The sequence below is a fragment of the Epinephelus fuscoguttatus genome, linkage group LG11 (assembly GCF_011397635.1).
Source record: "Epinephelus fuscoguttatus linkage group LG11, E.fuscoguttatus.final_Chr_v1".
Classification (NCBI taxonomy): domain Eukaryota; kingdom Metazoa; phylum Chordata; class Actinopteri; order Perciformes; family Serranidae; genus Epinephelus; species Epinephelus fuscoguttatus.
Window position 1 is genome coordinate 5066789 of NC_064762.1, and position 27973 is coordinate 5094761.

Here is a 27973-nt window from a genome sequence, read left to right on the forward strand (position 1 = left end):
ACCGCTTTGCCTTATTGTTTATTATTATTATTGGTTGTTAGCTAAGTTGTTTATGTTGATTTCTCATACGTGCCTGTTCTTGTTAGAAATAAATACAATACATTTAATAGATAATAATGATGACAATAATATTTTTTATTGTATTAAATTAATTTTTATTTTATTCATTTTATCTATTTTTTTTTCATTTTCCTGTGTTTTGTGAATTTTATTGAATTATTTTATGGAATTATTATTATTATTATTATTTAGTTATTTTTTACATAGCAGTGTGTAACAGTAATAATAATAATAATAATAAGTATATTTATCTTAGAGTAGTGTGTATGTGAATGTGAAGTCATAAGTGAAAGTGAAGGTGGTGATGTCAGATAAGCCTGTAGACACGTGAGTTAACTGTACAGACGTCAGCTGATCCCTGTCTGTCTGTCCCAGTCAGACGAATAATTCAAAATAATAATTTGTTTTTTGTCCACCAGCGTCTTATAACTGATTAAAAGTATTTACATTTCAGCTGTGCAAGTGGACACTCTCATAAAAAGGTCTTTCCTAAAGTAGGCCTCCGTTATTGCGCCTATAGTGACCCATTCAGGGACACTGTGATAGACGTGGCTTCGATAACATCCCCTCCTACTTAAAGCACCGCTGCAGCCTCCTCTTTCATAACAACTCATATTTTTTACTGGAAATGAGGACGTGTATCGATTTCTTCTGACGGTATGTTCACTGGTTTTGTTTTCATATTTCTCGGGTTCGCTTTTTTATCAATGCCAAGCGAACTCATTGTCTCTACCGTGTATTTTTCTCCACTTTATTTGGTCCGTTTACAGTTTTCCAATGTACAGTAAACATACACGAGCGGGCTGATGCAGCGTTGTAAACACCTCGTAAACTCCAGCGTTGTATGTTAGATTAAAGCGAATTATTTTGATATTTTTAATCAATAATTTTCAACTCATTTTGGTCGACTGTTGTTTTACTCCAACATTTTACACACAATTACAGTGTAGTGCAGTAATAGACACACAAACTATGATGTTTGTTGCAAACAATTTCGCCAAAAGTTTTTAATTGCGTCGCTTTTATCGTAGTTTGTCCCACTTTTCAGACCAAAATCTTGGTAGCATAATATTTTAAAATAAGGTTCGACTTCTGTGTTTTTTAACCACTTCGAGTATTGGCATTCAGCTCGTGATCACGGTGCGTCCGAGGGTACGTTAAGGCAGCATAGTGACACGCCACAGACTGTAAATATACAGTCAGCGCACGCGGCGGATCAGAACCAGAACAAGGCGGTATGAGCCAGCTGCGTCAAGCGGCAGGCGGAAGCCAGAATACATGGAAATGACACATTCAAAATAAAAGCGTTAAATAGTAGTAAAGGAAAACGAAGTATTTAAAATATATATTGAAGTACTGTATTTTAAAGATGTTCAGTTCAGTTTAAACCCTGTAATATTTTGTATTTGCCGCCAAAAAGAAACTCTATATCGTATTAAACATATATTAATAATAATAATAATAATAATAATAAAATAAAGAATCTCATTATGTTTCTTCATTAATGATATCTGCATATTGTTTTTTTTGCAACACCTAAATACTTGTAACGTCTAAATACTCTTTAAAAGCCATTGTATACTTTTTTTTACTACTTTTAAAACATTGAAAAATTCTCATTTCAACATCACGTCAAACAAAAAACTCAAACATAACAGAAAACATAAATTAATGCATACATTAAATGATAGAGGCGATGAAAACTTCAATATAATGCACCTTTGTTTTTTATTAGATATAATTCTACTAATTATTTGACAGGTCATATTAGCTTTTTTTTTATTCTGTGTTATCGTAGAAATAGAGACAAAGAGATGTTGTAGTTCAACATGAAACAGATATTTGGCGTGATCTGAAGTGTTCTAGCTTTATGAATGTGATACTTGCCAACCAGACATATACACTGTCAGTAGATTGTGAGCCTGTATTATAATTTAGGAACAAGTCCATGTCCTCTAACGTTGGTTTCAATCTCTTAAAATTTAGATAAATTAACAGAGAAGCTTCAACCCAGAATTCTTGAGAATATGTGCACTGATGGTGGATTCAATTTCTCTTTTACAGGAAGAACATATTGGAGAAATATCTTCTGTAAATATATGTAATAAGGCACTACACCAATAAAGGTAGACAAGTATGTGGAATACATGTAGTATTTGAAAGACATTGAAGATTTGAACAATATTGTCGTCATCCTACTTAATGATTTTTTATTTACCTCCATAAAAACTGTAAATCTTAAAAAAGAATCACAGAATAAAGTACAGTTCAACAAAGCATAAACAAACAATACAGAACATTTTAAATTACATTTCAGCATCGTGGCAATAGACATAAGCAAAGGCAAATATGAGTAACGAGACAACAGCAGCACTGAGGTTATAGAGTAACCCCAGCATACAAGTTTTTCCAGACATTTGCCAAAGGATAAGGCATCCAGACCAGTGGTGACAGTTTTGTTGTTACAAGCCGTGTTCAACAGAAGGACCTGTTAGTCGAGAGTTCTCTGATGTGGGCTGGTACAGTTTTCCATTCATGTCCTTCAAGGGACAGATTGATTGAAAGCAGTTCTTGTTTGACCAACAAAGCAGCTGAGCAGAAGAAGAGCCATGCCATAAATAATTTTAAAGATAAGACATATGTTTGCATGTTATAGGTTTTCCCAGCTCAGAAGATTATGTTTTGTAAAATTATCAAATTTGAAGATATGTAGTTTAAAGACTAGCAGAATCAGTCTTTAAACTACATATGAGGACATCACATTTTGGGTTTACCGGACCTTGTTCTTCATTTTGCTAAACTTTGGCCTGTTGTCCTCATTTGTGGACACTTTTTTGTGCCATCTAGTGGTAGCAAACCCAGAATACACCAATCCATGTTAAAACAAGATGGCCGCTATCTCTGCTGGGTCAGTCTGAGGCCGATCCCGAAACCAAAGTGGACAAGATACAAAACCTGATTAAATTTTATGGTTGAAACTTATTTATGATTGATAACATTTGTAGTTTGATATGCCTGACAAATTTTTACCAATTTTTGCAACAGTAACAATCTAAGACGCTGTAATTAGAAAGTACTCATTTAAGGACATTGAGACTTTGTTATTGTCTTGTTTGAGGACACTGGGATTTTATTATCGTTGTGAAAGTTTAGTTTTTATACTAACCAGGTCCCACCAATCCCAAATAGCGAGGAGAAATTAAAAATGCGTACCAAACAAAAGTTTGGGTCTCAGGAGGGTATACAAATGGTCAGCTATGGCAATGGAGCTTTATTGCCTCAGCACTTGCTGTGCCAAATATGACAGACTGCAAAAGTCAACCAAATTTTTACTGTGAATTTCATATTGAATACTTTTATCATGTATGAATGCACGGCAGTGATACCAGGTCTCATTTTTGTGTCTAGTGTAGGTTATATTAATGTATTTTTAAACATTATGAATTATCTAATACTTATTAATCCCTATAATACAAAATATAAGAATGATTTCAATTCACACTTGCCTCAAAATGATTCTGTAGACGAGTTACTATTTCAACTGTGTTGAGCGATACATGTTTTACTTTGAAAGTACACATAGGAAGTCCTGTCCTCCATTTTGGCTAGCTTGATACTTGTTATGTTGTATGCTAGCCCTGAAGCGCAGTGGACTATTGTCTAACCTCGCCGGACATGGCCACGTTATCTAGCGTTAAATATCTTTGATAATAGCATAGCCACATCGTCGTCAGGACTGCGTAACGCCAGGCGTTGTTTTTGTACTCGTAATATTTTCTTTAGCTAACATAATGTCTAGCTTTGTGTCGGTAACGGTAAAGGTAACGGTGAATCGGGCCGGTCAGATATGCTTTCGCTTTTAGACCGGAGCGTCTCAGCTGGATAGGCGACCCCGGCTCACTGTGAACCATCTCCTTGAAGGCTGCCAAGGGTCGACTCAAACTGGTAGCTGCCAAAATCAAAAAGAAGGTAGTTGTCTTGGTTGTAACGTTAGCCTTTGTCGCTTTAGCTGTGTTTAAAGTGTACCTATGTCGCTATTCACTGAACGTTAGCTAGTTCAGTAGAAGCACAACTAACGGGTAACGTTATATAGTTAACGGTGCTTCTTTATCTTATGTTTTGGACAGCAGTAATGATGTAAAACCCTGTATTTAACATCTGTTGATGTCTTTCAGCTTGTGTGTGCCGCCAGTCTTTCTCTGTGCCTGTGTCAACAATGGAGACCACTCAGGTGACGTTGGTTGTCAGAGGAGAAACAAACCCAGGTATGGCTGATAAACTTGACTGTAGACACAGCTAAAGATAAAGGGTCAGACTAGACACGTGGAGCTACATAATCTTTAACCTACATTTAGAGTTTGCCATGTAGTAGGATGTGTTGCAATACTTGTTTATTAATTTTTGCTTTCCTTTTACACAGGCTATCTGTTTGTGAGGTGCAGCGCTGCTAACAGATTACACAGGCTTTCCTTAGATATTTAAATCACTGTGTGAGTTGTGATGTGTGGAGCTCCTAGAAAAAAATATAGAAAATCATAGTTACATGTTTTACAAGTTTGCACGCTTCACATGAATTAACATGGAGGATGTTTTTCCAGGCCGTGTCAACATTTCATTGTTTAAGAAGACCTCACAAAGCAGCCGTCACTGTTAGTCACATTTGTTTTTGCCGAAGTTACATCAGGTAACATGTCCATTTAAACATTTCCAGGGGAGGTGATTGCAGTTGTTGGTAGCTGCGATGCCCTGGGATGCTGGAGCCATCAAAAAGCTGTGACCTTGCATCCTGTCGGTAACGATGGGTAGGTTAAACTTGATGTGTAATGTCAAACGTATTTGGCTTTCTCTGTCAGACAGAAGGTGAAATGCTTTTCTTGTTTTTTTGTCTGTGTGAAATATTAATGTATAAGTTGACTCCTTGACAGAAATACGTGGACTACAACTGTTGCTGTGCCTAAAGGAGTTGTGTCCAAGTACCGCTATCTCAAAGGCTTCTTTCTGGAGTCAAAGGTGAGTAGAGTCTCCTGTCTTTATAGAGGTATAGCCTTAAAATTACAAATTAAATTGCTCGTTGCTGTCACAGATAGTCTTTTGAAAGCAACGTTGGCTAAAGATGCGTATTGTTAAATTCAAAGCTAAAGTCTATTTTGATTGATTTGTGATGATTTCAGGTTCTGTGTTAAGTCACACCTGTCCTGCTGCAGCTCATCAGCAGGACAGGGAATAACAAGTTCTCCTGTTTTAGTTTAAGTGTAGTTTCTTTCATTGATTTAACAACTTAACTACACTGAAGAAAAAAAATATATATATATATTAAGTCATTACTTCTGACCTTTGCTAAGCCGTCTGTTTATACAGTAGCTGTACACAAACATAACAAGAATACAAATTTCCTAGAAGCGAAGAGAAAGAGAATGTGCCAACCATTTATCTGGAAAGGTTGTGTTATCTAGCTCTCTGTGTTTATTCTTTCCTAGTACAGGTGTCGTATTATTTTCTATGTCAAGGGTGGGGCTCACATTTCGTGAGATTAACGCCCTGCTCTGACTTGTCTAACAATGTGTTTGCACTTTTTTTTTTTTTTTTTTTATGAAAAACTTAGATTGTGCATTTCATTGGCTTAAAGCTCCTGTGTGGTGAAACTTGGCTATCTGTTCATGCAGCTTGTGTCATGCTTCGAATCTAAGTTACTGCCACGGCTGTGGAAAAGCTTTAGTGGTGCTGGGTGTGTTTTCTGCACTCTGATATTGTCTTTAGCTCCATAATGAATATATAAGTACATCAACCAGTCTAAAATAGCTGGGATCCTGTTCATGTATGTAAAAACAGAGTGCAATGATTTGCAAATCCTTTTTGACCTATATTCAGTTGAATACAGTACAAAACCACAATATTTGATTTTCAGAATTGATTAAGTTTATTGGTTTTGTAAATATACTCTTAGTCTGACTTAAATGCCTGCAACATGCTCCAAAAAAATCATTGTATTGACTGTGTTACGTCACCTTTTCTTTCAACAACACTCACAAGAGCGTTTAAGAAATGAGGACAGAAATTGTTAAAGTTTTGAAAGTGAAATCCTCCATTGTTGTTTGATATATGACCCTACTGGCTCAACAGTCTGGGTTCTCTGTCGCCATATTTTGCACTTCATAAAGCGCCACACGTTTTCAATTGGAGACGTGTGGACTGCAGGCATGCCAGTCTCATACCCACATCCTTTTGCTGCGAAGTCACGCTGTTGTAACACATGGCTTGGACTTGTCTTACTGGAATAGGGAGGGACGTCGTCTCGATGGCAGAATGCTAACAAATCCTGTGTGTTCCGACACTCCCCATACCATCACAGATGATGGCCTTTTAACTTTCTGTTGATAACAGGCTGGATGATCCTTTCCCCTTTAGCCCAGAGGACACAACATGTGTTATTTCCAAAAGCAATTTGAAATGTGGACTCGCGAGAACACAGCACACTTTTCCACTTTGTGTTAGTCCATCTCAGACGAGCTCCTCCCAGGGAAGGCGGCGGTGATTCTGGATGTTGTTGATTGCTTTGCATGGACGAGTCTAAACGTGCATTTGTCGACGCAGCAACAAACTGTGTTTACTGACAATGGTTTTTCAAGGTTTTCCCAAGCGCATATTAACATTGTTTGTATAGTCATGTTTATTTTTAACACAGTGCCACCTGAGTGATCAAAGGTCACGGCCATTCAGTATTGGTTGTCACCCTTGCCCCTGACATGCAAAGATTTCTCTAGATTCTCTGAATCTTTTATAAATTTTAGATGGCGAAATCCCTAAATTCCTTGCAGCTGTGCGTTGCGAAACATTTGGAAACCGCTGAACTATTTGCCCACATAGTTTGTCACAAAGTGGAGAACCACCCACCATCCTTGCTTGTGTGCCCAATCATACCCAATCATGATACTATCACATGTTATCAACAAACCTGTTTGCCTCTGGAATGTTCAAGATGGTTTTTGACCATTCCACAACTCTCTCAGTCTTTTGTTACTCGTGTCCCAACTTTTTTGGAACGTGTTGCAGGCGTCAAATTCAGAATGAGTGTATATTTGCAAAAACGTTTAGGTTTAGCAGTTTAAACATTAAATATCTTGTCTTTGCACTGTATTCAAGTCTAAAAGGATTTCCAAATCATTGCATTCTGTTTTAATTTAACACAGAGTCCTACTTTTTTTGGGATTGGGGTTATAAATTACAAAGGTGGAAATGTGATACTACAAACATGTTGTTGCTATAGCTAATGATGGCTTTATTACAGATAAAGAGAGCAGCTTTATGTGTTACTTAAGAATTGTTTTTTTTTTCTTCACTAACAAATCCACTTTACAGATTTCAACCCATGGTGGCTGACTGCCCCAGCTGGGGATTGGTGACTATACCAGCTCTAATTCCTTTCTCACACTCTGGTCCAACGGCAGCTTTTGAGACCAGACTGAAAAGTAGTTCAATGTATCTGATCTGAAACCCTAACATTGTACCAAACATTGGAATTGCAGAGTGCAGGTGGTCCCTGTCAAGTGATAGTCAATATGTGGGAGACCCATCACCAACCCCGCACGATGAGCCCCACAGGTATAGAACCACAAAAAAAAAAAAAACGGTGCCTGGTGTGGTTGGGTTTGGTAAAGTGTGTCATACTCAAACCCCCCTTTAGACTTCCCATTCCCTGCCCTCGCACTATATGTTAACAGTTGCCCATCAACACTAATATAGGTCAGTTCTTGCTTATCACACTGATGAAGAAGGTTAGTGTTTCAGGGTTAGTCAAATATGACTTTTGGTATGATCTTTTGGGCAACGTGTACATGTCAGAATTAACATAATACCACCTGACTGCAGTGTTTCCTCCTCAAACATTGTCTGTAATTTATTGGTAGCCTCTTGCTTATTTGGCAGTGTGTGTGTATTATTTGGCAGTGATCAGGGGCAACACTTACTGGAATAATCTATAGCCATAGAGGAAACACTGCAGTGCAGCAGTAGATGTCATGGCCTGATACTGTAGACCTCTCCAGTTAAATCCCCATTGTGTCGACCTAACACCGACAAAGCACATTCAAAATGAGCTTGATGGGAAGAATAGTCGCAACCATATTTGCACCCTGATGTCCTCTTTGACCCCAGCCTGTCACCCCATCCTAGTTTTTTTTCTTCCTTCTCATTTTTTCCCCGTAGATTAAAGATTTTTTACAATCATGAGGTTTGTTTTTATATGCAATGCAATGCAGACGTGTTTTGTTTGAGCACTTTCATAAACATCCTGCTAAAGTAGCATCAATGACACGGTCATGCTCAGTGTCGTAGTTTAAGTTGTTTTTTTTTTGTTTTTTTTTTTGTATCAAATACATTTTGTTGCTCAGGTGACTCTTGAGGTTGAGGCAAATCAAATCAGAGCAGCATCTTATTTTTGAGAGTTCAAATAGAGGTTTGAACTCTTTGTACACAGGAAGTGCTCTGGTTTGATCTGACCTCAACCTTTGTACTGTTGATGTTCCTCCATCCTGTTCCTAATGTGCTCTACCTTTGTTGCAGTGTCACACCAGAATATTGACGACGGACAGTTTGGAATTCACAGTAAGTTGGATGAAAAACAAATACTACGAAGCCACCACTAACTACTAACACAAAAACTTATAACTAAGGCACGCTCTTACATCTTTTGAAGTGGGGTTGTATGATGTACTTTTCAGAGTCCGTGTCCTACTTACAGTAGATGTCGGTTGGCACACTTTCAGTTTGGAGAAGCAGGCAGGAGTACTGACACAGACGCTAAACAATGCTAAGCAGCAAAGCGTATTTTAGCCACCTTAAAACAAAACAATATCAATTTAATTGTACACTTGTTAAGAATATTTTCACCACTTTACCTTGCTGTCAGACCATAATTTTGCCAAACTGAACACAGGAGCAGCTGGTGTACCGCTCAGTTTGTTTGTGTTATTGTGTAACTTCAGCGTCTTTAAAACGTTCGGACTCTCAAAAGTCACACAATAACACAAACTAAGTAACTGATTGAGGCAGTGGTAGACCAGCACCTCCCGTGTTCAGCAAGTTAAAATCAGTCAGTGCGGTTATAGCTCGACTAGACTGTTTAATCAGACTTCTGTCCTTGTCCTAGCGTATAAGCACGGGAGGGGGATTGATTAATTAACCGAAGTATGTCCAACTTCGCTACGCTGCCCCCTTTCAGCTTGTTAGTATTGGACCTTTTTCCGGGTGACTTATTACGTCACAGACAAACAAGTTAGCTACAGTCAGCTAGCAGCTAACTGGTACCATGCTGGACAACTTCACGGCTCTGCATTTCATCCGTTTGATTAATTACCATGTCAGTCAGACTGACATGATTACATGTATTATAAAAGTCCAGTTTAAGTTGGACTAATACAAATTGATTTTCTCTAATGGTAATTTTACGGGGCCGGGGCCGTTGGTGCGTGTCTCCACTGCAGGAACCACCCCTGAAGGACAGAGTTCCGGAACTTTTACGGGGGCTAAACAAGTCCCTGCCTCGGGGTACTCAGAATGGCCCCGAAAGACTCCTGGCTGGGGCTTGGAGTTTACTTGGTGCTGATTGGATATACTCATGGCAGGATGTGACGACAACAGAAAGCAACAAAATAGCCGGCATTTTTAAAACTCAGCAGACGAGGGTTAGCTTGTTCATATAGCTTCTGCCGCCATGTAAAAAAACTCACTAAATGTCCCGTGAAAAAAATATTTTTTCCAGCAGATATCTTAATCACAACATGATTGAGCTAGCAAAGAAGTTTTGTGTTGATATGTGTGGTATTTATTCAGTTTTGGGAAATCACGAAGTCTTGAAAGCATCAGCTAACAGCAGCAGCAAAGCTAACATCAGGACGTCATGTGTTAAAAGCCTCCCGTTGTCAGATACGACATGAAACTACTCCAGTTAGCTCAATGATGTTGTAACTAAGACATCCACTGGAAAAAAAAATTTTCACGGGCCATTTAGTGAGTTATTACAGACACCGCTATCGGCTAACAGCGTCCCTACGTCGCCCGGTCAAAATGGTCGTGCAACGATTACGTCACATCCAGAGGCAGCCTGTAACTTTACAGGAACCTTCCTCGTACTCCGCTCTCTCAGTGGAGACACGGCGGTTGAGAGGGCCGAACGAGAGGACGTTCCTGTAGTAGTTCCTGCCCCCCAAATAGTACCAGGAACTTCTTCAGTGGAAACGGGCCTAGTGACTATGAATAAGTACCTCACATAACCCCACTTCAAAAGATCTAAACTCTCCTTAATTACTTTATGTAGGTTTACAGCATTTAAAATATTCATGAGATAGAAATGCTGTAAAACTGAAATGCTTGCTAATGTGCTTAACCCTTCTGGGAAATAGAAATTCCCTACAGACCACACTGCAGTCACTTCCTCTGCTTTGTGCAGCAGAGCATTTGAGGTCATTTGTCTCCTCCCTGCTTTTGTTGCTGGAACCAGTTTTCTGGTCAGCAGTTATGGGAGACAAAGTGAATATTCACTGTCATCACATGCTTACTGCTTTCATCTTCCTTTTTTTATAGATGGGGTGAATTGTGTAGACTCTGGGTGGCTCACGTGCCAGACAGAGGTTCGCCTGCGTCTACACTTTTCCAAGACGCCTCCGGTGTCCATCACTAAGAAGAAATTCAAGAAGTCTCGCTTCAGGTAGGTTTGACCCCAAGGCAGAATTTAACACCGCTCGGAGAAAGTTCTTTTTGAAAGTGACATGAGACGGATCTATTACCCTACCTGTTACATAAGTGCAACAGAAATCCTGTGCACAGAGGTATAATAGGAGAAGCTGAAAGTAAAACATAATTTAACCTTTTACTGATGGTTTGATGCTTTTTTTTTTAATAATATATGTGATGTTCAGTTTTCCCATCTCTGTGTATTTACCTAATTGTGTATTAAACCCACAGAATTAAGTTGACATTAGAGGGCTATGAGGAGGAGGGCGATGACGAGGAAGAAGAACTCAGTCCCTCAACTTGGCATAAGATGACCACAACTCTGGAGATCAGTATGATCAGTGCCAACCGCTATAAGTCACGCCACTCGCAGCCTGAGTGTGGGTATGCACTGGAGCCCTCGCAGTGGACTGAGTACATCATCCACACCATGGACCCAGACAACCTGGAGCTCACCTTTGAGTTCTTTGAGGTCATATTTGATAAGCAATAAAAGTAGTATTCTTAACTAACATCAGGCATCATGATTAGATTTGTTTTCCTTTGGTCAGAATTGTAAAATGTTCATATGTCCGTTTACAGGAGGATCTGGGTGAGCATGTAGTCCAGGGGGACGCTCATCCCGGATTCGTTGGCACAGCTTGCCTCCTCTCCTCGTCTTTCTTGGAGAGCGGTAAGGACAACGGAGTCGCCACACTTCCGATAATGGGTCGAAATTCCAGACAGACTATCGGGAAAGTCAGAGGTGAGATTTTTTTCACAAATGAAATCCACACTGGCTGACAATTAGCAGACAAAACAAAAGGAAGGGAGGAGCTGTCTCACATTTATAGTTCACACAATGCTCTGCACAAGGAAATACCTGTTGACTTTGTACTTTGTTCTAGTGGATTACCTGGTGATCCGGCCCATCAAGGGGCTGCAGTGTGACATGAGCTCCTCTTTCACCAAGTACTGGAAGAAAAGGAGTACTCTGGATGTGGGCCACAGAGGAGCTGGCAGCACACATGCAGCGAAGTGAGTCATAACAAGTTTCTCCGACTTGGACAGGATAGAGTGCCTCGCATGGAACACACACATAAATAGTTAATAGTGGGGCCCTCCTCAGAGGCTCCACGATGCAATATTATCACAATACATTCGTCACAAACAATATTGTGATTTTATATGTTTTGCGATACGCTATGTATTTTCATAACATATATTGCGATTTGTTTGGTTTGGGCCAAAAATATTTCAGACTGGTTTGACATGAAGCCAAACGCCGGACTGGACCGATTTTATCAGGTGTCCCACTTGACTAGTGGAACATAATAACACCTTGTCCCAACAACAATCTAGCATCTGACTGTTGCATAACATCGGAGCTCTCTGTCCACACTGAATCCATTAAATATGCACTTATGTGATGACATGGAAACGGCAAGTAACTTAGGCCTTGCTTGTTTTTAGCAATGGTCATTTACCTCAGCCGAAACTTACAGCTCCCCGGCAATCTCCCTCCAGCCGGCTGCAGCTTAGGTTTTTGTGGTGAATTAAGGAAGTAAAGTACAGACAATTCCTCATTTTAACTTCATGAATCAGCCATTCCTAGTCCATTACAGCACTTTCACAGTGAGCACAGGTATAAATAGTAACAGGGCATCCAACTTAGGTTCAGTTTAAAATGGAGCCTGCAGCCAGTTAGGAATTCTCTTTTGTTGGCATTAAAACAAAAATGTTTTCATAGTGGTGCAGTTTTTTGTGGGGTTTTTTTTTTTTTTTGAGAGAGAGAGAGAGAGACCTGCTCTGCCATGTCTCTTCTCGTCACCCCAAAGAACACATGAACGTTCAAGTAAACAAACAGCGTGCACCGCTCTCCCACCTCTTCTAAAATTTGATCGTCGTGTTGCCGACACCACCTCAGCTTGGCAGTAAATTGCACACAGCTTAGTCCATTTAGAAATATAGTAGGCGTATGATATTAATCACGTTATCATATTGCTTGTTACTTACGCACTTTCAGTTACTTTCAGCACTGTGAGGCAGATGCCGGTTCAGCCGGTTTTCATTAAATCAAACCTGGACCTACTGGCAAAAGTAAAAATCGAGCCAACTCTATGATTTCCACACTGACTATGTCTGTATATTTGCATTTGCATCTTTCCACAAATTGTGTTTGGTTTGTGTTTTACAGGCACCAAAGAGTCAGGGAGAACACAATAGCCTCGTTTAAAAGTGCTGCCACACATGTAAGTTACGCATATCATAAAAAGAATAAATAAATATTTACTTTTGACCATGATTAAATATTTAACATTACCTCTGCCTTAATTACGTGTACATTGCTTATTGCAGGGTGCAGCCTATGTAGAGTTTGATGTACACCTCTCCAAGGACAGTGTTCCCATCGTATACCACGACCTGACGTGCTGCATCTCCACCAAGAAGGTAAAAGAAAGGCGTGTTGTACTTGATGATGGACTTATCTAAGTGTTTAATCTGAAATGGTGTATTTCTCTGTTGGTATTTTTTTCCATTAACTAATCATGACTTGATTAATATACATTAAGAAAAATGGTGAGCATACACAAATGTGTGTCACTACTTAAGACAGTTAATTAAATTCTTTCTATCCCCTCAACAGAAAAATGACAAGACCTCTCTGGAGCTCTTTGAGGTGCCAGTTAAAGACTTGACATTTGATCAGCTGCAGCTTCTCAAGGTAAAAACATGGAGTGATGGCCAAAACTGTAAATAAGACCCAAGCTGAGCTCGACTTTCATCCTTCAGATGAATGACCTGAGCTCCTGTTGTGAGTCGTCACAGTGTCAGTTGCTTCATTGTTCCTCCACAGTCAGGAGGTTTGCGTGTTCCAAATTAATTAATTCACATTGAACAAATCCTCTCCTAGAAATTATTTATAGTTGCACAGTCACACACGGGAACTGCAGAGTAGCAGCTGCGTAACTCTGTCTTCCATCAGCCAGTGGAGCATTTGTGGGATTAGCGCCTTCTAAGTGGGGAGAGCATTATCGCATTAGGGGAGTTCCCTTAAATTACAACTGGACAGAATGCCATTAAGTGTTTCGACTGTTATCATGATGATATACTAAAACTGTACACATGTAGCACTGCAACCACTTTATTGTTACAACCTGTAACTGAAACAAATGTGTTGAAATGTAATTGTGTTTATGCTTTGTTTTGTTGCACAGCTGGCCCATGCCACTGCGATGAAAGAATACGATAACAAAGGTATGCAGCTTTTTTTGTCTTCTTTCACCAGGAATTTTTTCAAGTGGCTTGACCTGTTGAAAACCAGTGTGCTTGCATTTGTGTCCAAGGCCCAAAAATAACTTTTAAAAGCAGTTGTCTGTCTGATAACCAGGCTTCGGCTTTTGGTTGCTGAAACTGCAAATATGGTTGCCATTTTTATCAGCTTGTATTTTGAGTAATTGAGATATTATGCATTCATATGTCAGATTATTAATGACATGTGACATCAAAGAAAGTTTAAAAGATCTATTGCAGATTTGTAGTTTGTGAATCAGTAGATGAGATAAGGATGTAAAAGGTGCCTCATTTTTCAGAACATGATACAAAAGTTTTATAATGTCTGGTTCAGGTTCTGACTAAAACAGCAATATTTAAATATCACTAATGCAGCAAATATTACTGTGGGGTGCATGTTTCTGCTGTTTTCTGTCCCTATTTGCAACCCAATGGCAACTGGCAATCATTACTGTCAAGCCCTGGTGTTGTCGCGTACAGTTAACGCTGATACAAACTGTAGATCAAAAGGCTGGCGTGACTTTGTTTAGATCAGAGGCCACTTTGTATGTATTACATAACAGCACAGTTATGTAAGCTGAACGTATAAATTAGTCAGCAGATCATTTGTGTCATGTGCATTAACAGTCATCTGTTTGGCTTCTTGCTCAGATCTGCTGGACGATGAAGAAGAAATCGATGAGCATCAGCCATTCCCCTCCCTCTCACAGGTGAATGACTTTATGACCATTATTAAATAGCTTATCTAATCAGTGTGTGAGCTTCATGAGCAGTGCAACCCTCACCTTCACAAACCTATAGATAAAAACTAGGAACATGTATTGATGATGCATGGTTTGGTTATTTATCAGTTATTACCTACTTCTTGTCTTTGTAACTTCATTAGTTACAGTTTTTGTCACAGTAAAATGAACAGCATCCTTCATACGTCTTCTACAGATCTTCCAAGCTGTTCCTGAGCAAGTGGGCTTCAACATCGAGCTCAAATGGATCTCCCAGATGAAGGTGGGTACACTGTGTCAACAGGGTCAATAGCCTAATCATTCCCTCAATAAGCAGGGCCTTGGGGATCTCCAGTAGAATAAGGAATAGCTTTTTTATTATGACTCACTAACACCTAATACAGCATAATGCAAAAACACATTTACGATTTATGCTTTTTATTGACAGGACGGGTCATGGGATGGCAACCTGTCAACCTACTTCAACATGAATACCTTCCTCGACATCGTCCTGTCCTGTGTTCTGCAAAAAGGTGGAAAAAGACGCATCGTCTTCTCCTGCTTCGACCCAGATGTCTGCACCATGTAAGCTCAGTTAGCATCTGAGGATAAAGTATGCTCGGATTTGATGAGGCTACAGAAACTGCATATGAAAAAGGACGATTGAAAATCTTCTCTGAATCTCATGACAGATTCCAAGCGCAATTATTCTTAATGATTTTAATAAAAAGGTCTATTAAGACAGTCAAGATGCTGTGTATAAAGGGTATCTTTCTAAATACAGTAGGTTCTGTTCAACTGCTTCTTACATCTTTCTGTGTGTTTCACTCAGGGTGCGTCAAAAGCAGAACAAGTACCCCATCCTCTTCCTGACTCAGGGAATTTCAGAAAGGTATCCTGAGCTGATGGATATCCGCTGCCAGACCACTCAGATCGCCATAAGTTTTGCCCAGAGTGAGAACATTCTGGTAAGCAGCTGTTGCAGAAAGTCTTTATCACGATGTATCCACTCAATTTTCCAGACTTTGTGCTACATTTACAAAAACATTTTATGAAAAAATAGTTTGACAGTAACTGTCTTTGTTGGGAGCCATATTGAAATATGGTATATGGTGTGAATAAATATAAATGTTGGTTGACTTCTCAGTGCCTACGCCTCACTCATCCCTGCCATATACCGTCAAATTATTCATTAAGGTTTGCTTTCAGACTTTCAGACCGGCAACTACTTGATACACTCCGTTCTGCAACATGATAAATTTGCCACCAGGGCCAACTCAGTTTCCGTCCCCACAAACTGACACCTGCCACAGCAATTAAACATACTGTCTGTGGTCATTCTTTACCTGACCAGGTGACGTGGTTTAAGTTCTAAAACCAGCCGGCAGCAATTTGACCAGCTGAGTTGCAGGTGACACCATCAGCCGGCTTGAGTCGAGCTCAGACCGGCCAGTTCACACCGCTGCAACTTTTCTCTACAACGTTCTAAAACGATTTCCTCTCGTTGCAAATTTTTGGTCTGAACTGTGCTTCAGAGAGTTTTGCACCCTCCTCTTTAGCATCACTGCATTGCCCTTGAGCAAAAGACTTACAAAAGTAGACCACCGCTGTCACAACAGTCCACACAGCAAACAAGTCAGCCAGCAGAGCCCTGTGTCAGCTGTCTTAAGGCCCTCTAAGTAGAGCAAAAACTGACTCCAGACAGCTTATGCAGCATAATCTGACAGCGTCACATGTTTTCTTGGGACAAAAAGGTCCAGGTTGAAAAATACAAACGAGAGCAAGAGGGCAAGAAGTTATCTTTATTTTGAGTTGAACAACATTAAACAGGACCACTTTTTCTCACTGGACTTTGCTTCTTTAGGGGATCAGTGCCCACACGGAGGAGCTGCTAAAAAACCTGTCCTACATTGAAGATGCCCAGTCTAAAGGCCTGGTGGTGTTCAGCTGGGGAGAGGACAACAACGAGCACGAGATCAGAAGGAAGCTGAGAGAGCAGGGAATTGATGGCCTCATCTATGACAGGTAGGTTACTGCAATGTCGGTCCTTTAAGACCTCAACTCTTGTAGTGTAGACCACAAACACAACATTTCTCTTAATGTTAGAGTTCGGCATAGAGCAGCATAGTGTTGTACAAACAAATGTTTTGCTTTGAAAACAATTGGTTAAAATGCTTTCCTGTTATTTCTGTTCTGTTAAACATTCTCATGATTATGTTTCAAGCTACAGTCTCTGCTGGTTACCCAACACCCTGCACTGCAAACCATTCAGTTCACCCTGTGCTGTCGCATCTCTGTTCAGGTTGAAGCCACAGTTACTAAGCAGGGCTTTCAGTTTTATAAATTTAATTACTGCATTCCCAACACTGCTCCTCGTTACATCACTCTGTGATACAAGGCCCTTCTTATCAGCACAGTTCTTCAGGGTTCAAGGTTATATCACAAGCACTGGCAGGGATGCTAATCACTTGGCATCTGCCATAGCTGTTGATGAAAATGGGTTGATTATTCATTGAACATTTTGTCTGTCAGTGTGAAACTGCTACAGAAGATGTGCCAATGCTGTTACATAAGGCTCGGGCTGCTAGCAGGTTGAAAGAGAGCTTCCTCTGGTCTCAGCAAAGCGGCACAGTCAGCAGGGCCTGTTTGTTCAGCCGTTTCAGTTCCCCATATGATGACATTTGCGCTACATTTATGTTTGCACTTTGACCCAGATTCACAGATGCCTGCAGAAGGAAGATCATAGGCTTTGAACCCTATTTTACAACCAAACAGTCCCTGCACCTTCCTGATGTAGCTATAATTAACATTTCAAGTCACAGCACTTGACATCTCCAGTAGGGATGCACCGAAATGAAAATTTGTGGCCGAAGCCGAATATTATTAAACGCTTGGCCGAATACCGAGTACCGAATACCAAATATCGTTGTTTAGTTTTTCATTTGTTTTTGCAGATGAACCCCCTCCAGATTAGTGTTGTCATGGTACCAAAATTAGGACCCACAATACGATACCAATGAAAATATCACGGTTCTGAGTAGTATCACGATACCACAGTGAAAATGAGGCAGATGTGCCTTTTGTCATTTATAAAAAGATAAATCACTTCTCTATAATACATCAATGATATTTCAATGGAATAAATTACTTACTGACTTATTCATATTTCAAAAACAGCATCAATAAGTGATTAACATAGGGGGGGGATCAAAATAAAATAAATAAATAAATAAAATAAAAATCAACCAGCCACCCTCCTCCCCTGACAAGTCCCTTCATAAGTAAAGAACAGTCCCTAAAGTGCGGTGAGGTTTGTGGGCCGTGAACGGCTTGTTTGTCCTCTGACACATCATGTACGGTCTGTGTTCAGCTGGCTCTGCTGTTCAGGTACTTCTGGGCAGTCATGACGCCAAGAAGAGGATATTATTGGAGCCGACTTCTCCGTCGCCCGGTAAGCCGATGGCCGCTGTAATTGTCACGAATGCATTACTGTCCATGTCTGTGACCCCTGTTCAACCAACAACCGATGGGATTCGCCTTTCGTTTCTGCTGCTGGTTGAAATCTGTAGGCTGCTCGCACAGCGTGCTGAATGATTTAAGCCTATTTTGCTCGCTCAAAACTATTTTTAGTTGTAAATGCGAGTGCCCTGACGGGCGGATCGCCACACTGCCGACATTTTACTTAGCCCGTCACGGCATGCTGTTTGATTGCGTTATCAAAACACGCCGCTATTATTCGGCCTTGCTTTTAAGTTATTCCACCAAATACCGAATGTGTGGTTTTTTTGCAATATTCGGCCAAATATATTCGGTTACCGAATATTCAGTGCATCCCTAATCTCCAGGTTGTTGTTTTAACTGTGCCTCTTTCTTACAGAATTTGTGAAAGCTTGGTGCCGTATTTTGACTCAAGTTCTACAGATTCCCGTAATGTCTCTCTGGTTTCTGGCTGTGTTTTGTTCATTTACTCACTCTACACGCCCTGGCTGGTTTTTGGCTCCCCCCTCTTATTTATTAATATGCAGCAGGAACAAAAGGTTCCTTGACAATGATACAAGACGGTTGACTTCTCATATGTCCCACATTGTAATACTACAGCGCTTGTTATTTCAGTGGCAACGATTGCTTTATCTTTTTGGATTGTTCTTAACACGGTTGTTTGATTGGTCAACTGCCATGTTTATCATTTTTGAGGCAAGTTTCCGAAGCTGACACCTAGGTCACTTCCTTTGTAAATGCCTGTGTATTGTTTTGGATATGCTTTGAAAGTCCTCTACAACTCATGCTTGGCACAATACTTCTTGCTTCATCTCTGCTTCATTTTGAAAACAGAAGAGGCACCAAGAGTGAATGGCTTGTTTAGTGTTAGTCGACATTTTGGCTTCTGTATGAATCAAAAAATATGTTGCATTTTTAACTGCTAGTTGCAACCTAAATTGCTTGTAAATGTCATGAAAGTGAATGGAACGGATGATCTAAATTAAGGGATGTCCGATCCGATCTCAAAGATCGGTATTGGGGTCGATCAAGGCACTTTTTAACTGATTAGGGTCGGCTTTATTGAGCTATATTAGGCCCGTTTCCACCGCAGGAACTTCGGGGTAATTTTACAGGGCCGGGGCCGTTGGTGCGTGTCTCCACCGCAGGAACCAACCCCGAAGGACAGAGTTCCGGAACTTTTACGGGGGCTAAACAAGTACCTGCCTCGGGGTAGGTACTCAGAACGGCCCCGAAAGACTCGGGCTGGGGCTTGGGGATTACTTGGTACTGATTGGATATACTCAAGGAGGGATGTGACGACAACAGAAAGCAACAAAATAGCCGGCATTTTTAAAACTCAGCAGACGAGGGTTAGCTCGTTTATATAGCTTTTGCCGCCATGTAAAAAAAAAACTCACTAAATGGCCCGTGAAAAAAATATTCTTTCCAGTGGATATCTTAGTTACAACATGATTGAGCTAGCAAAGCAGTTTTGTGTTGATATGTGTGGTATTTGTTCAGTTTTGGGAAATCACGATGTCTAGAAAGCATCAGCTAACAGCAGCAGCAAAGCTAACATCAGGACGTCATCTGTTTAAAGCCTCCCGTTGTCGGATATGACATGAAACTACTCCAGTTAGCTCAATCATGTTGTAACTAAGACATCCACTGGAAAAAATATTTTTTTCACGGGCCATTTAGTGAGTTATTACAGACACCGCTATCGGCTAACGGCATCCCTACGTCACCCCGGTCAAAATGGTCGCGCAACGATTACGTCACATCCAGAGGCAGCACGTAACTTTACAGGAACCTTCCTCGTACTCCGCTCAGTGGAGACACGGCGGTTGAGAGGGCCGAACGAGAGGACGTTCCTGTAGTAGTTCCTGCCCCCCAAATAGTACCAGGAACTTCTTCAGTGGAAACGGGCCTATTAAGCCCAATCCGACTTTTGTTTTACATCAGCTGTCACCAAGTGGCAACTTCCATAAAAAAAAAATGAAGCCAACGTGGAAGTGGAAAAAAAAATACTGCAGTTCCTCTAATGGCCACTTGAGGCTGCCTCCAGAAGCTAGTCAGTCCTCATAGACTCCCATGTTAAAATCCCCAAATTTACACATTTACAGCCAGATACAAAAAATGGTTTTGTTCTCTATAGCTAATTTTCCCATTCATGACAAATGAAGGGGTGTGAATTTTTATATATCTCACCCGTTTAGATTTTATTAGGGCTTAAAGTTAAGTATAAATCAGGGCGGGCTGCTTTGAGTGACAGGCTTTTCCCTCTCACGGAATTATAGTCACTTCTGGCTTCAAAAAACAAGATGGCGTTGGCCAAAATGCCAAACAAGAGACTTCAAAACTGGAGTTCACAAACCAATGGGTGACTTCCTGTTGCTACGTCTGTTATTTCTTACAGTCTGTGGCTGTCACACAGGTGTTTTATTCATCAAGCTCCCCTAAGCACCCCGCTTGCTGCGAGACACAGTGCTCCCTAAATGACAGCAAAACACAGCATGAGACTTATGCTATTGGCCGAAGTTATAAGCCCTCGTTTCGTTCTGCTCAGTGTGAGTCTCTTGTACTTCAGCATAGTGTTTCACCGCGGGTGGAGCAGAGACAGACAGCAGTGTAGAGCCACCTGACGACAGCTACACTCACCACGCCACTGCATGTGCAACAAGAGCCCTGCATGCAAAAGCCAGTGAGAGTAATTTGTTAATGTAATTCGCACAAGAGATGTATGAAAATAAACACTCAACAGAATACAGTTCATTCAGGTAACTCGGGCAAAGGCCAAAAAGATCACAGAGAGGGTTTGATATTTTATTAAAATAAAACATTAATGAACAGCTTGGATGCAGGGATTGTTTTTTCCTTGTCAAGCATATTCACTAGGTTGATTTTAATAACTTTAAAGTACTTGAAGTGTGCACTGTGCAGCTGTATTTTCCAGAAATACAGAAGTGTTGGATTGGAACTTAATAATAGCAGACACTCAATATTAAATGACTTTGATCAGGAGAAAAACTTGATCGAGACATCCCTGTTGCAAATAATGTTGATCCAAGAGAGACCTGCATTTAATCTATAATACTTACAGCTATTCACCTCTCAGCTATTTTGTCAGATGTCACGGTTTATACGTCACAAGTATATTTTCTATTATTTGCGCCTATTAAGTTTGTAGACGATCTGCTTGTTTCGCAGTTTGGTTTCTTTGAACAGGGGTGATGGCACTGGAAAATATGTAGGATTGAAAATTAGCTGCACTGCTCTGCTTTCATTTGGTGAAGACTTCAGGAGCATGTCTCATGACACTGGTTGAACATTATGAAAATATCTTACTGGATTACTGGTCTCAGAATGTTTGACATGAGCTACCTCTTATGACCTCATATGACCTTCTTCCTATGAGTGTGTTCCCTTTAGGAGATGGGTTTGACAGATGGTACTCACATCAGGTATTTCTTACAGAAGACATTTTGACTTGTCACTGGAAAGCACAGATGTTATTAATAAAATTATATTATGGTTGTGTTCTATTAAAGAGAGAGTGTAACAGTGACTATTTTTTAGGATTCTTTCAGTTTCACGGTATATACAAGTATTTTTCCCCCTTTTATATAGATTTATAGTGGCTTATTCTGCTGTCAGGGGTTCATAGAGCATAAAAACATTTTAATATAATCCTACTAGAATGGCCATGGTTCACTAAATCCACAATTCGATTACACTTCTAAGATCGCAATTAAATTGATTTAAACATTTTTTTCCCTGTGCTAATTTTTTAAAACCAAAACAGCTTCCAAACAGCAGACACAGCTCCTCTCTTTGACTCTTCTGGTGCCTCTCTGGTCTCTTGATCTCTTTCTTCATCCTCCATCTGTCTTTTCTGTGTGCTGAAGTGATGGAGCTGTTAACAGACTGTATGCTAACAGGCCAGCCAGTGAGCTGTATCCAGCCTGCTGCTCAGCAGTGCCGTTTTGTAAATGTACAGCTATTGGTGTTACAGATTGATTGTGTCACACATTGTTGTGCACTGTGGTGTTTTGCCCTGTTGGACAGTAAGTCTGAGGTTATTAATTGTTATGTCATAAAGTTAACCATTAGTAAGAAGGATACACAGTGAAAAGGACTTCCCTCTTAAAACAGTGTTTATTTTTCTGTGCGGATACAAAATGATAACTACAAAAATAATAGTTTATTTACACCTCTACATTCCTACTGTGACAAGTCAAAATGTCTTCTGTGAAAAAGCTCTCCATGACTGAAAGCTCCACAGTGGTTAATCATGACCCTAATCCCATCCATGGCTTAAACCTTAACCACCTGTAACCAGCTGTAGAGAGCTGATTGACAGAGCTCTTTGCTGAGGATCCACAGTGTGGGATGAGCAGCATACTGGGGGTCCAACATTTCTGTAGTCCTTATCCAATGTCATGTAACACATGAATGACCTTTGTCCTACATACAAGCTTGCATAGCTGTGCTAAATGTACCGTGCCTCTGTGGCAAAGAGGTTTTAGCTTACTAGAACAATGACTAACATTGTTCTTATTGGGACGGAACAATGCCTCTGTTTTCCATAGGAGAGTGATCAGGACATTGGCCGTACATGACTTGACTTGGTAGCATGATCTTAATCTGCTCTGGTGCAGGTTGTAAAAGTGAGCCCATGAACTTCAGCTGCCTAAATTTCTATTTAGTGCACTCTGGCATTGCTTCACAAAAGGTGGCATATGCTTAGCAGGTAAAACTGAGGTGCCCCAAAGCTTTAAAGGTCCCATATTGAAAAAGTCCACAGTGAAATGCACACAGTTGATATTAAGAAACTGTGCCTGTAAACCAAGAAAAAAATATAAAATAAGGGACGGTCCTGACGACAGTGACAGTGTTCAAAGCCAGAGTTTGGTGTCAGTTCCGTTGGAGTCAATGGGGTGGGAACTGCAAATAACACTTTAACCCACGGTATCTTTGTTGTTTCAACTTTGAGTTAAAAAAATCTATCCACCGGCTTTAAAAAAAAAAGATCATTATTGACATTCTTTATCTGAATATTCATGTTTATTTACCTTGTCATTGGTCTGCAAACAGATCATGACTCGCAGAGGCTGAGCTGCAGCTGCTGGACAGAGTCATGATCTGTTTGAAGACCAATGACAATTTAAATAAACATGAATATTTCCATTAAAAATGTTGGTAAGCATCACGTAAAGTGTGTTTTCTAATTACGTGGAAGGCTTTTGCAGTCTAGGTTGAGACAACAAATATATGATGGGTTTAGTGTGGTATGCTGTAGAGTTTCACGGTATCATGGTATCTCAGAATTTATGTTATTATCAGTCAGAGTGACCCTTAAAGAAAATGGAAGGGTTATTGTTGGTTGAACGGATGTTTTATTGCTATAATTAAAATTTGAAACCATTTTGTTAATGGGAGTTTGTGTAAAAAGTCTCCTCTTTGAAAATGAATGAAATGAAGGGGAGATTCTCTGTCCAGTTGCAGTTTTTTTTTTCTCAATATCATAGATTAGCAAATGTACATGGTGTGATAATTGTCAACTTTTGTATCACGTTATACCCTAAAACCAGTATATCACTGCAACACTAGCATGCTGTGCCTGCCCCATTTACTTCAACAGAACTGCCATCAAACTCTGGCTCCTTGAACGTTGCCACTGTCGTCATAACCGACTAATCCTTTCTAAAACGTTGAGGCAGAGGGTGCTGTCTGTAGCGCTGGTTGAGGGTGAGAGGGTGTCAGCAGATAAACAGAGATCTGTGTGGGTAGATGAGACCCTAAAAAAGAGGCTGGATCATGGGGAGTACCACCAGTTGGTCCTGGACATTTACAGGCATATTTTAGGATGACTCGGGGCAGGGACATATAGCTCTGGCTTTCCAACAACCGCTACCACCAGTTTACCAGCTGTAAACCTGTTGTTGTGACCACTGCAGAAGGTCTGCCTCTCAAATCATCCGATTGGACAATGGCAAAAAGATGAAAGAAGAGATGATGTGGTGCACTTTTCCGCTCTGAGTTGAAGTCTTTTCAAATCGAGGAGTTCAGAGTGCTCTGGCAGAAAAGCCAAGCGCCTAGAGCGCAGAAACTTGAGGCATGTAGGCATGCGCCTTCTTACTGCCGAAAATGGCGACCAGTGCAATCACCCTCTGAGCCAAAATGAATGCAGCCAACAGTGCTGATTTTTTTTATTAACACAGATGCATGAAAAGATGAGAATGGAGCTACTGTATGATAATGTTAACCCTTTGCTAGTCAGTTTAGAGCACACTTATTTTTTTGCATCTTGCTTGTTGGATATTTGACTGTTTTTTATGTCACTAGTATCAGATAAAACGATGAATAAAAGCTCAAATGATGTGCAGTATATACAGTAGATAGTGGGTAAATGTTCTTACTGATGTTGTGATATATATTTGTATATTTCAACCCTTCTGCGAGCTCTGTTATTCATCAGTGTGAATGTATACATGTTTTTGCATCAGGTAAACTCCGCTTTGGTTTACGAGTGACGGATAACATTTAAAGAATCTCACGAGGTCGCTAACGCCTGTCACTGATCTAACTGAAACACGTCTGCTCCTTTTCCTTTAGTATTTGCGAGGACCAAGGAGAGCAGTCAAACATCTTCAAGATAGAGGAGCAACACTCCCTGCAGGAGGTGATCACAGAGGAGACCATGAAGAGCTGCACCTGCTCCTGCTACTCCATCCCCTGCTCCATGGCTCCCTGCGCCACCTCCAAGTCCCGTGCTGGCAGCGCCGAGTCCGACTCGGGCCTCAGCTCCTCATAACCCCTCCTCCCTTTAAGCTTCAGTTGACTTCACTGCACATATACACAGAGAGCGCCAAGCTGTGAATGAATGATCACACACAAGCATATACTTGCTGAAAAATGGGGACTCCCTGAAACGTGGTATTTCACCCACATGGCTCTGTGACCATCAGGGCACATTCATACTTAATACTTGAAAATGAGAAGTTGGACTGAGCGTCACAGTGTAGGCTAGTTTTGTTTCTAAAGCTTGGAAAAGTAGGCAGATTAGTCTGGATAATACACGAGTATGATGGCAGACAGACTTTACTATTCATGTTTTCTGATAAGTTGTATATTTGGTCTCACTTTTGCGCACATGGAAATTGATAGTCTGCCTTGTAAGCCTGTTTGGGCCTCTATTGATCAGTCCCTCCAGGATGTTTGCAACAGTAAATGCAAATTCAGCCAATGCCTGTGAATTTTGTGCAATCTAGATTTAGATTTTAGATTTATTTATTTAGCACAAGTTAAAAAAAGTTCCACTCCCATCATCTGGTGGAGATGCTGGGGAGTCTTTTCCGAGCACCACAACTTTACCGCAACTTTTACCATTAAAAAAATGTGTTAAATATTATTTCATTTTAGCACGCAGCATCTTGAATTTTTACATTCTTTTATAATGAGACTGCTGCTGCAGAATTGGAGCTCTGTGTCTGGGGCAAAGTCTCTGACACACCCGGGTAGGGCTGACTGGTAAAATCACATAGCTAACGTTGCCCAACAATTGTTAACAGGCCTAACGACCAAGATGAGACATTTTGGTGTCAGATGTAAGATTAACCGCTTCCTCAAGGCTTCAGCTCAAGCGGCAAAATATGATGAATAGCGAGATCACGTTGCTCTGTGTGTCGTGCTAACCGGGCAGAGAGAGCAGGAGGGAAGTGGCTCACCATCCTGAAGCCGCAGCAACAGCTGATAGGCTGTGATCAGCTTGTAATGCCTCCACCTTCCCCCAGCCATCACAAATAAATATAAATCATGTAGGAAACTGAATGCTCATCATAAAGGGCTTTTTTGCATTGTGCATTTTTCACTTGCCGCAACAATTTCAGTGCAAGGAAACACCCATAAACACAGCAACATGCGTCCAATTTTTTAGAAACACTGCTGTGAAATGAGGTGTTTTCAGGCTACAACAATCCCAAGAACAGCTCCTGAAATCTGGAGGGACTGATTGATGCAAAATGCTACACTGATGTCAGAATACAAACTCTCTCTGAGTAGATTTCCGTCAATGGGAATAATTAAGTTCATGTAAATGTCAATATCTTTTACATTAGATTAGATTTACATTAGCACTATATAGTCATACATATTTTTAGTCGAACATTAAGATGGATATTTTGAGAATTTATCAGCAATAAAAGTCATTTGAAAATCTGCAGCGGAGTCTAGTCACGGTTAGTGTCAGCAGTACAAGGAGCCAAAAGTGAATCAGGTGTGAGGTCATCTGTGGGGTTTAACCTCAGTGTTAAAGCAAAGATTAGGTTATAAATAAATTTTTAGGTCACAGTTTTACTGGTTTGTCCACAATCTAACAACCCAGTGCAACAAGAACACACATCATGTACACAACACACACGACACAGGATGTTAGGCACCGTCCCCCTGGGTGAAATACCACGTTCTGGGCATATTTTCCAAAACAACGTAATTTCTCTACTTCGTCACACATAATCACAGGAGTTAAACCAGTCCAACCACCTCCGCTCAGTTCCAGGTTTTTGTATTTGTTTTGCACTCTTCACAGACATTTTATGTTATTTATGCTTTCTATTGAAGCAGGTGGACGTTTTGCCAAAGCATTGATGAAGCAGTGATTTTAGGTTTTTCAGAAGAACCTGTAGAGGTCATTGTGATAGTAGAACAAGGTCGTATTTAGGAACTACACTCGATAGTGGATATTTATTTAGCTTACATGTTGCTTTGCTTTATAGTCTAAGTGCTCAAATGTAATGCATATTATATTTGCATATTATAAGAGAACAGCTGCAGATTTATTGTCATAAAGTTTATGATAATGTGGGATTATGCTGTTGGGTCTTTTCTGTGCATGATGCCATTACCTTCAGTGTTATTGTCTCAGATAACGATGAGTAATAGCAACTGAATGCTATTTTAGCTTGAGCGCAGACAGTATGGGAGACGCAGGTTGCCATTAATAAATACTCACCCTCTTCAGCAGTAAGAAGAAACCTGCATGATGGGTTTATTTCCTTTTGTACGGACTATTGAAAGCACTTACTCCTGCTTCTCACACCTCCCACTCAGCTGTTATTGTAAACCACATACAGCTTGATAAATGTACTGTTACCATGTCCTTTATTCTTTTTATCTACCTGACTGAAAAGCAGAAGAATGTTTTATTTGTCACAGTGCGCACACACGCACCACAGCCTTAAGGGGGGAAAAAATCAGGTCTGTTTGCGTTTTTAAAAACCGCCAATACCTCACTCATCATCTATTAGAATAGACTTGAGCTGAGACTTGTGTACAGAATGAACTCCCTTCTTATAAATACCATCTAATATCACAGCACACACACTTTTTATTGCATGGCTTTCTTTTTTTTTGCACCATTTACGCATGAAATCATTTGCATATTGATAGGGTGTATTAGTATATTACAGTAATAGCAATGCAGCTTTTTAAACACAACAAATCCATTATAGTACACTCTTTGTACATATGTCATATTCTACCTGTATATCTGTCTCATCGCACAATTTCTGAGCTACAGACTGGAATGATTGAGTCGTGCATGGTCTTGTATATCTGTATAAATCTAGTGTGTAATATTAAAATGCCACTTCAGGACAGGAGAGTGTAAGGGTGATGTAAATAAAATCAAAACCTATGTTTGTTTATCT

The 27973-nt window shown here is 40.3% G+C and overlaps 1 protein-coding gene across 3 annotated transcripts; it reads left to right on the forward strand.

The window, feature by feature from the left end:
• Positions 1-590: 590 nt before the first annotated feature.
• gpcpd1 (glycerophosphocholine phosphodiesterase 1) lies at positions 591-27970 on the forward strand. Of its 3 annotated transcripts, none has more exons than XM_049590302.1 (20): positions 591-717; positions 4236-4325; positions 4772-4862; positions 4986-5070; positions 7584-7659; positions 8620-8661; positions 10639-10762; positions 11020-11260; positions 11371-11533; positions 11676-11805; positions 12965-13019; positions 13126-13218; positions 13415-13492; positions 13986-14025; positions 14713-14771; positions 15001-15066; positions 15232-15368; positions 15616-15751; positions 16648-16808; positions 24882-27970. In XM_049590302.1, the coding sequence occupies exons 2-20, from the start codon at positions 4277-4279 to the stop codon at positions 25078-25080; spliced, it is 2025 nt and encodes a 674-aa protein (XP_049446259.1). In that variant the 5' UTR covers positions 591-717; positions 4236-4276; the 3' UTR covers positions 25081-27970. The 3 variants fall into 3 exon arrangements, with proteins under 3 accessions (XP_049446259.1, XP_049446258.1, XP_049446260.1); XM_049590301.1 differs by lacking the exon at positions 591-717 and adding an exon at positions 3678-4029; XM_049590303.1 differs by lacking the exons at positions 591-717; positions 4236-4325 and having other exon boundaries at positions 4823-4862; positions 7417-7659.
• The last annotated feature ends 3 nt before the right edge of the window (positions 27971-27973 follow it).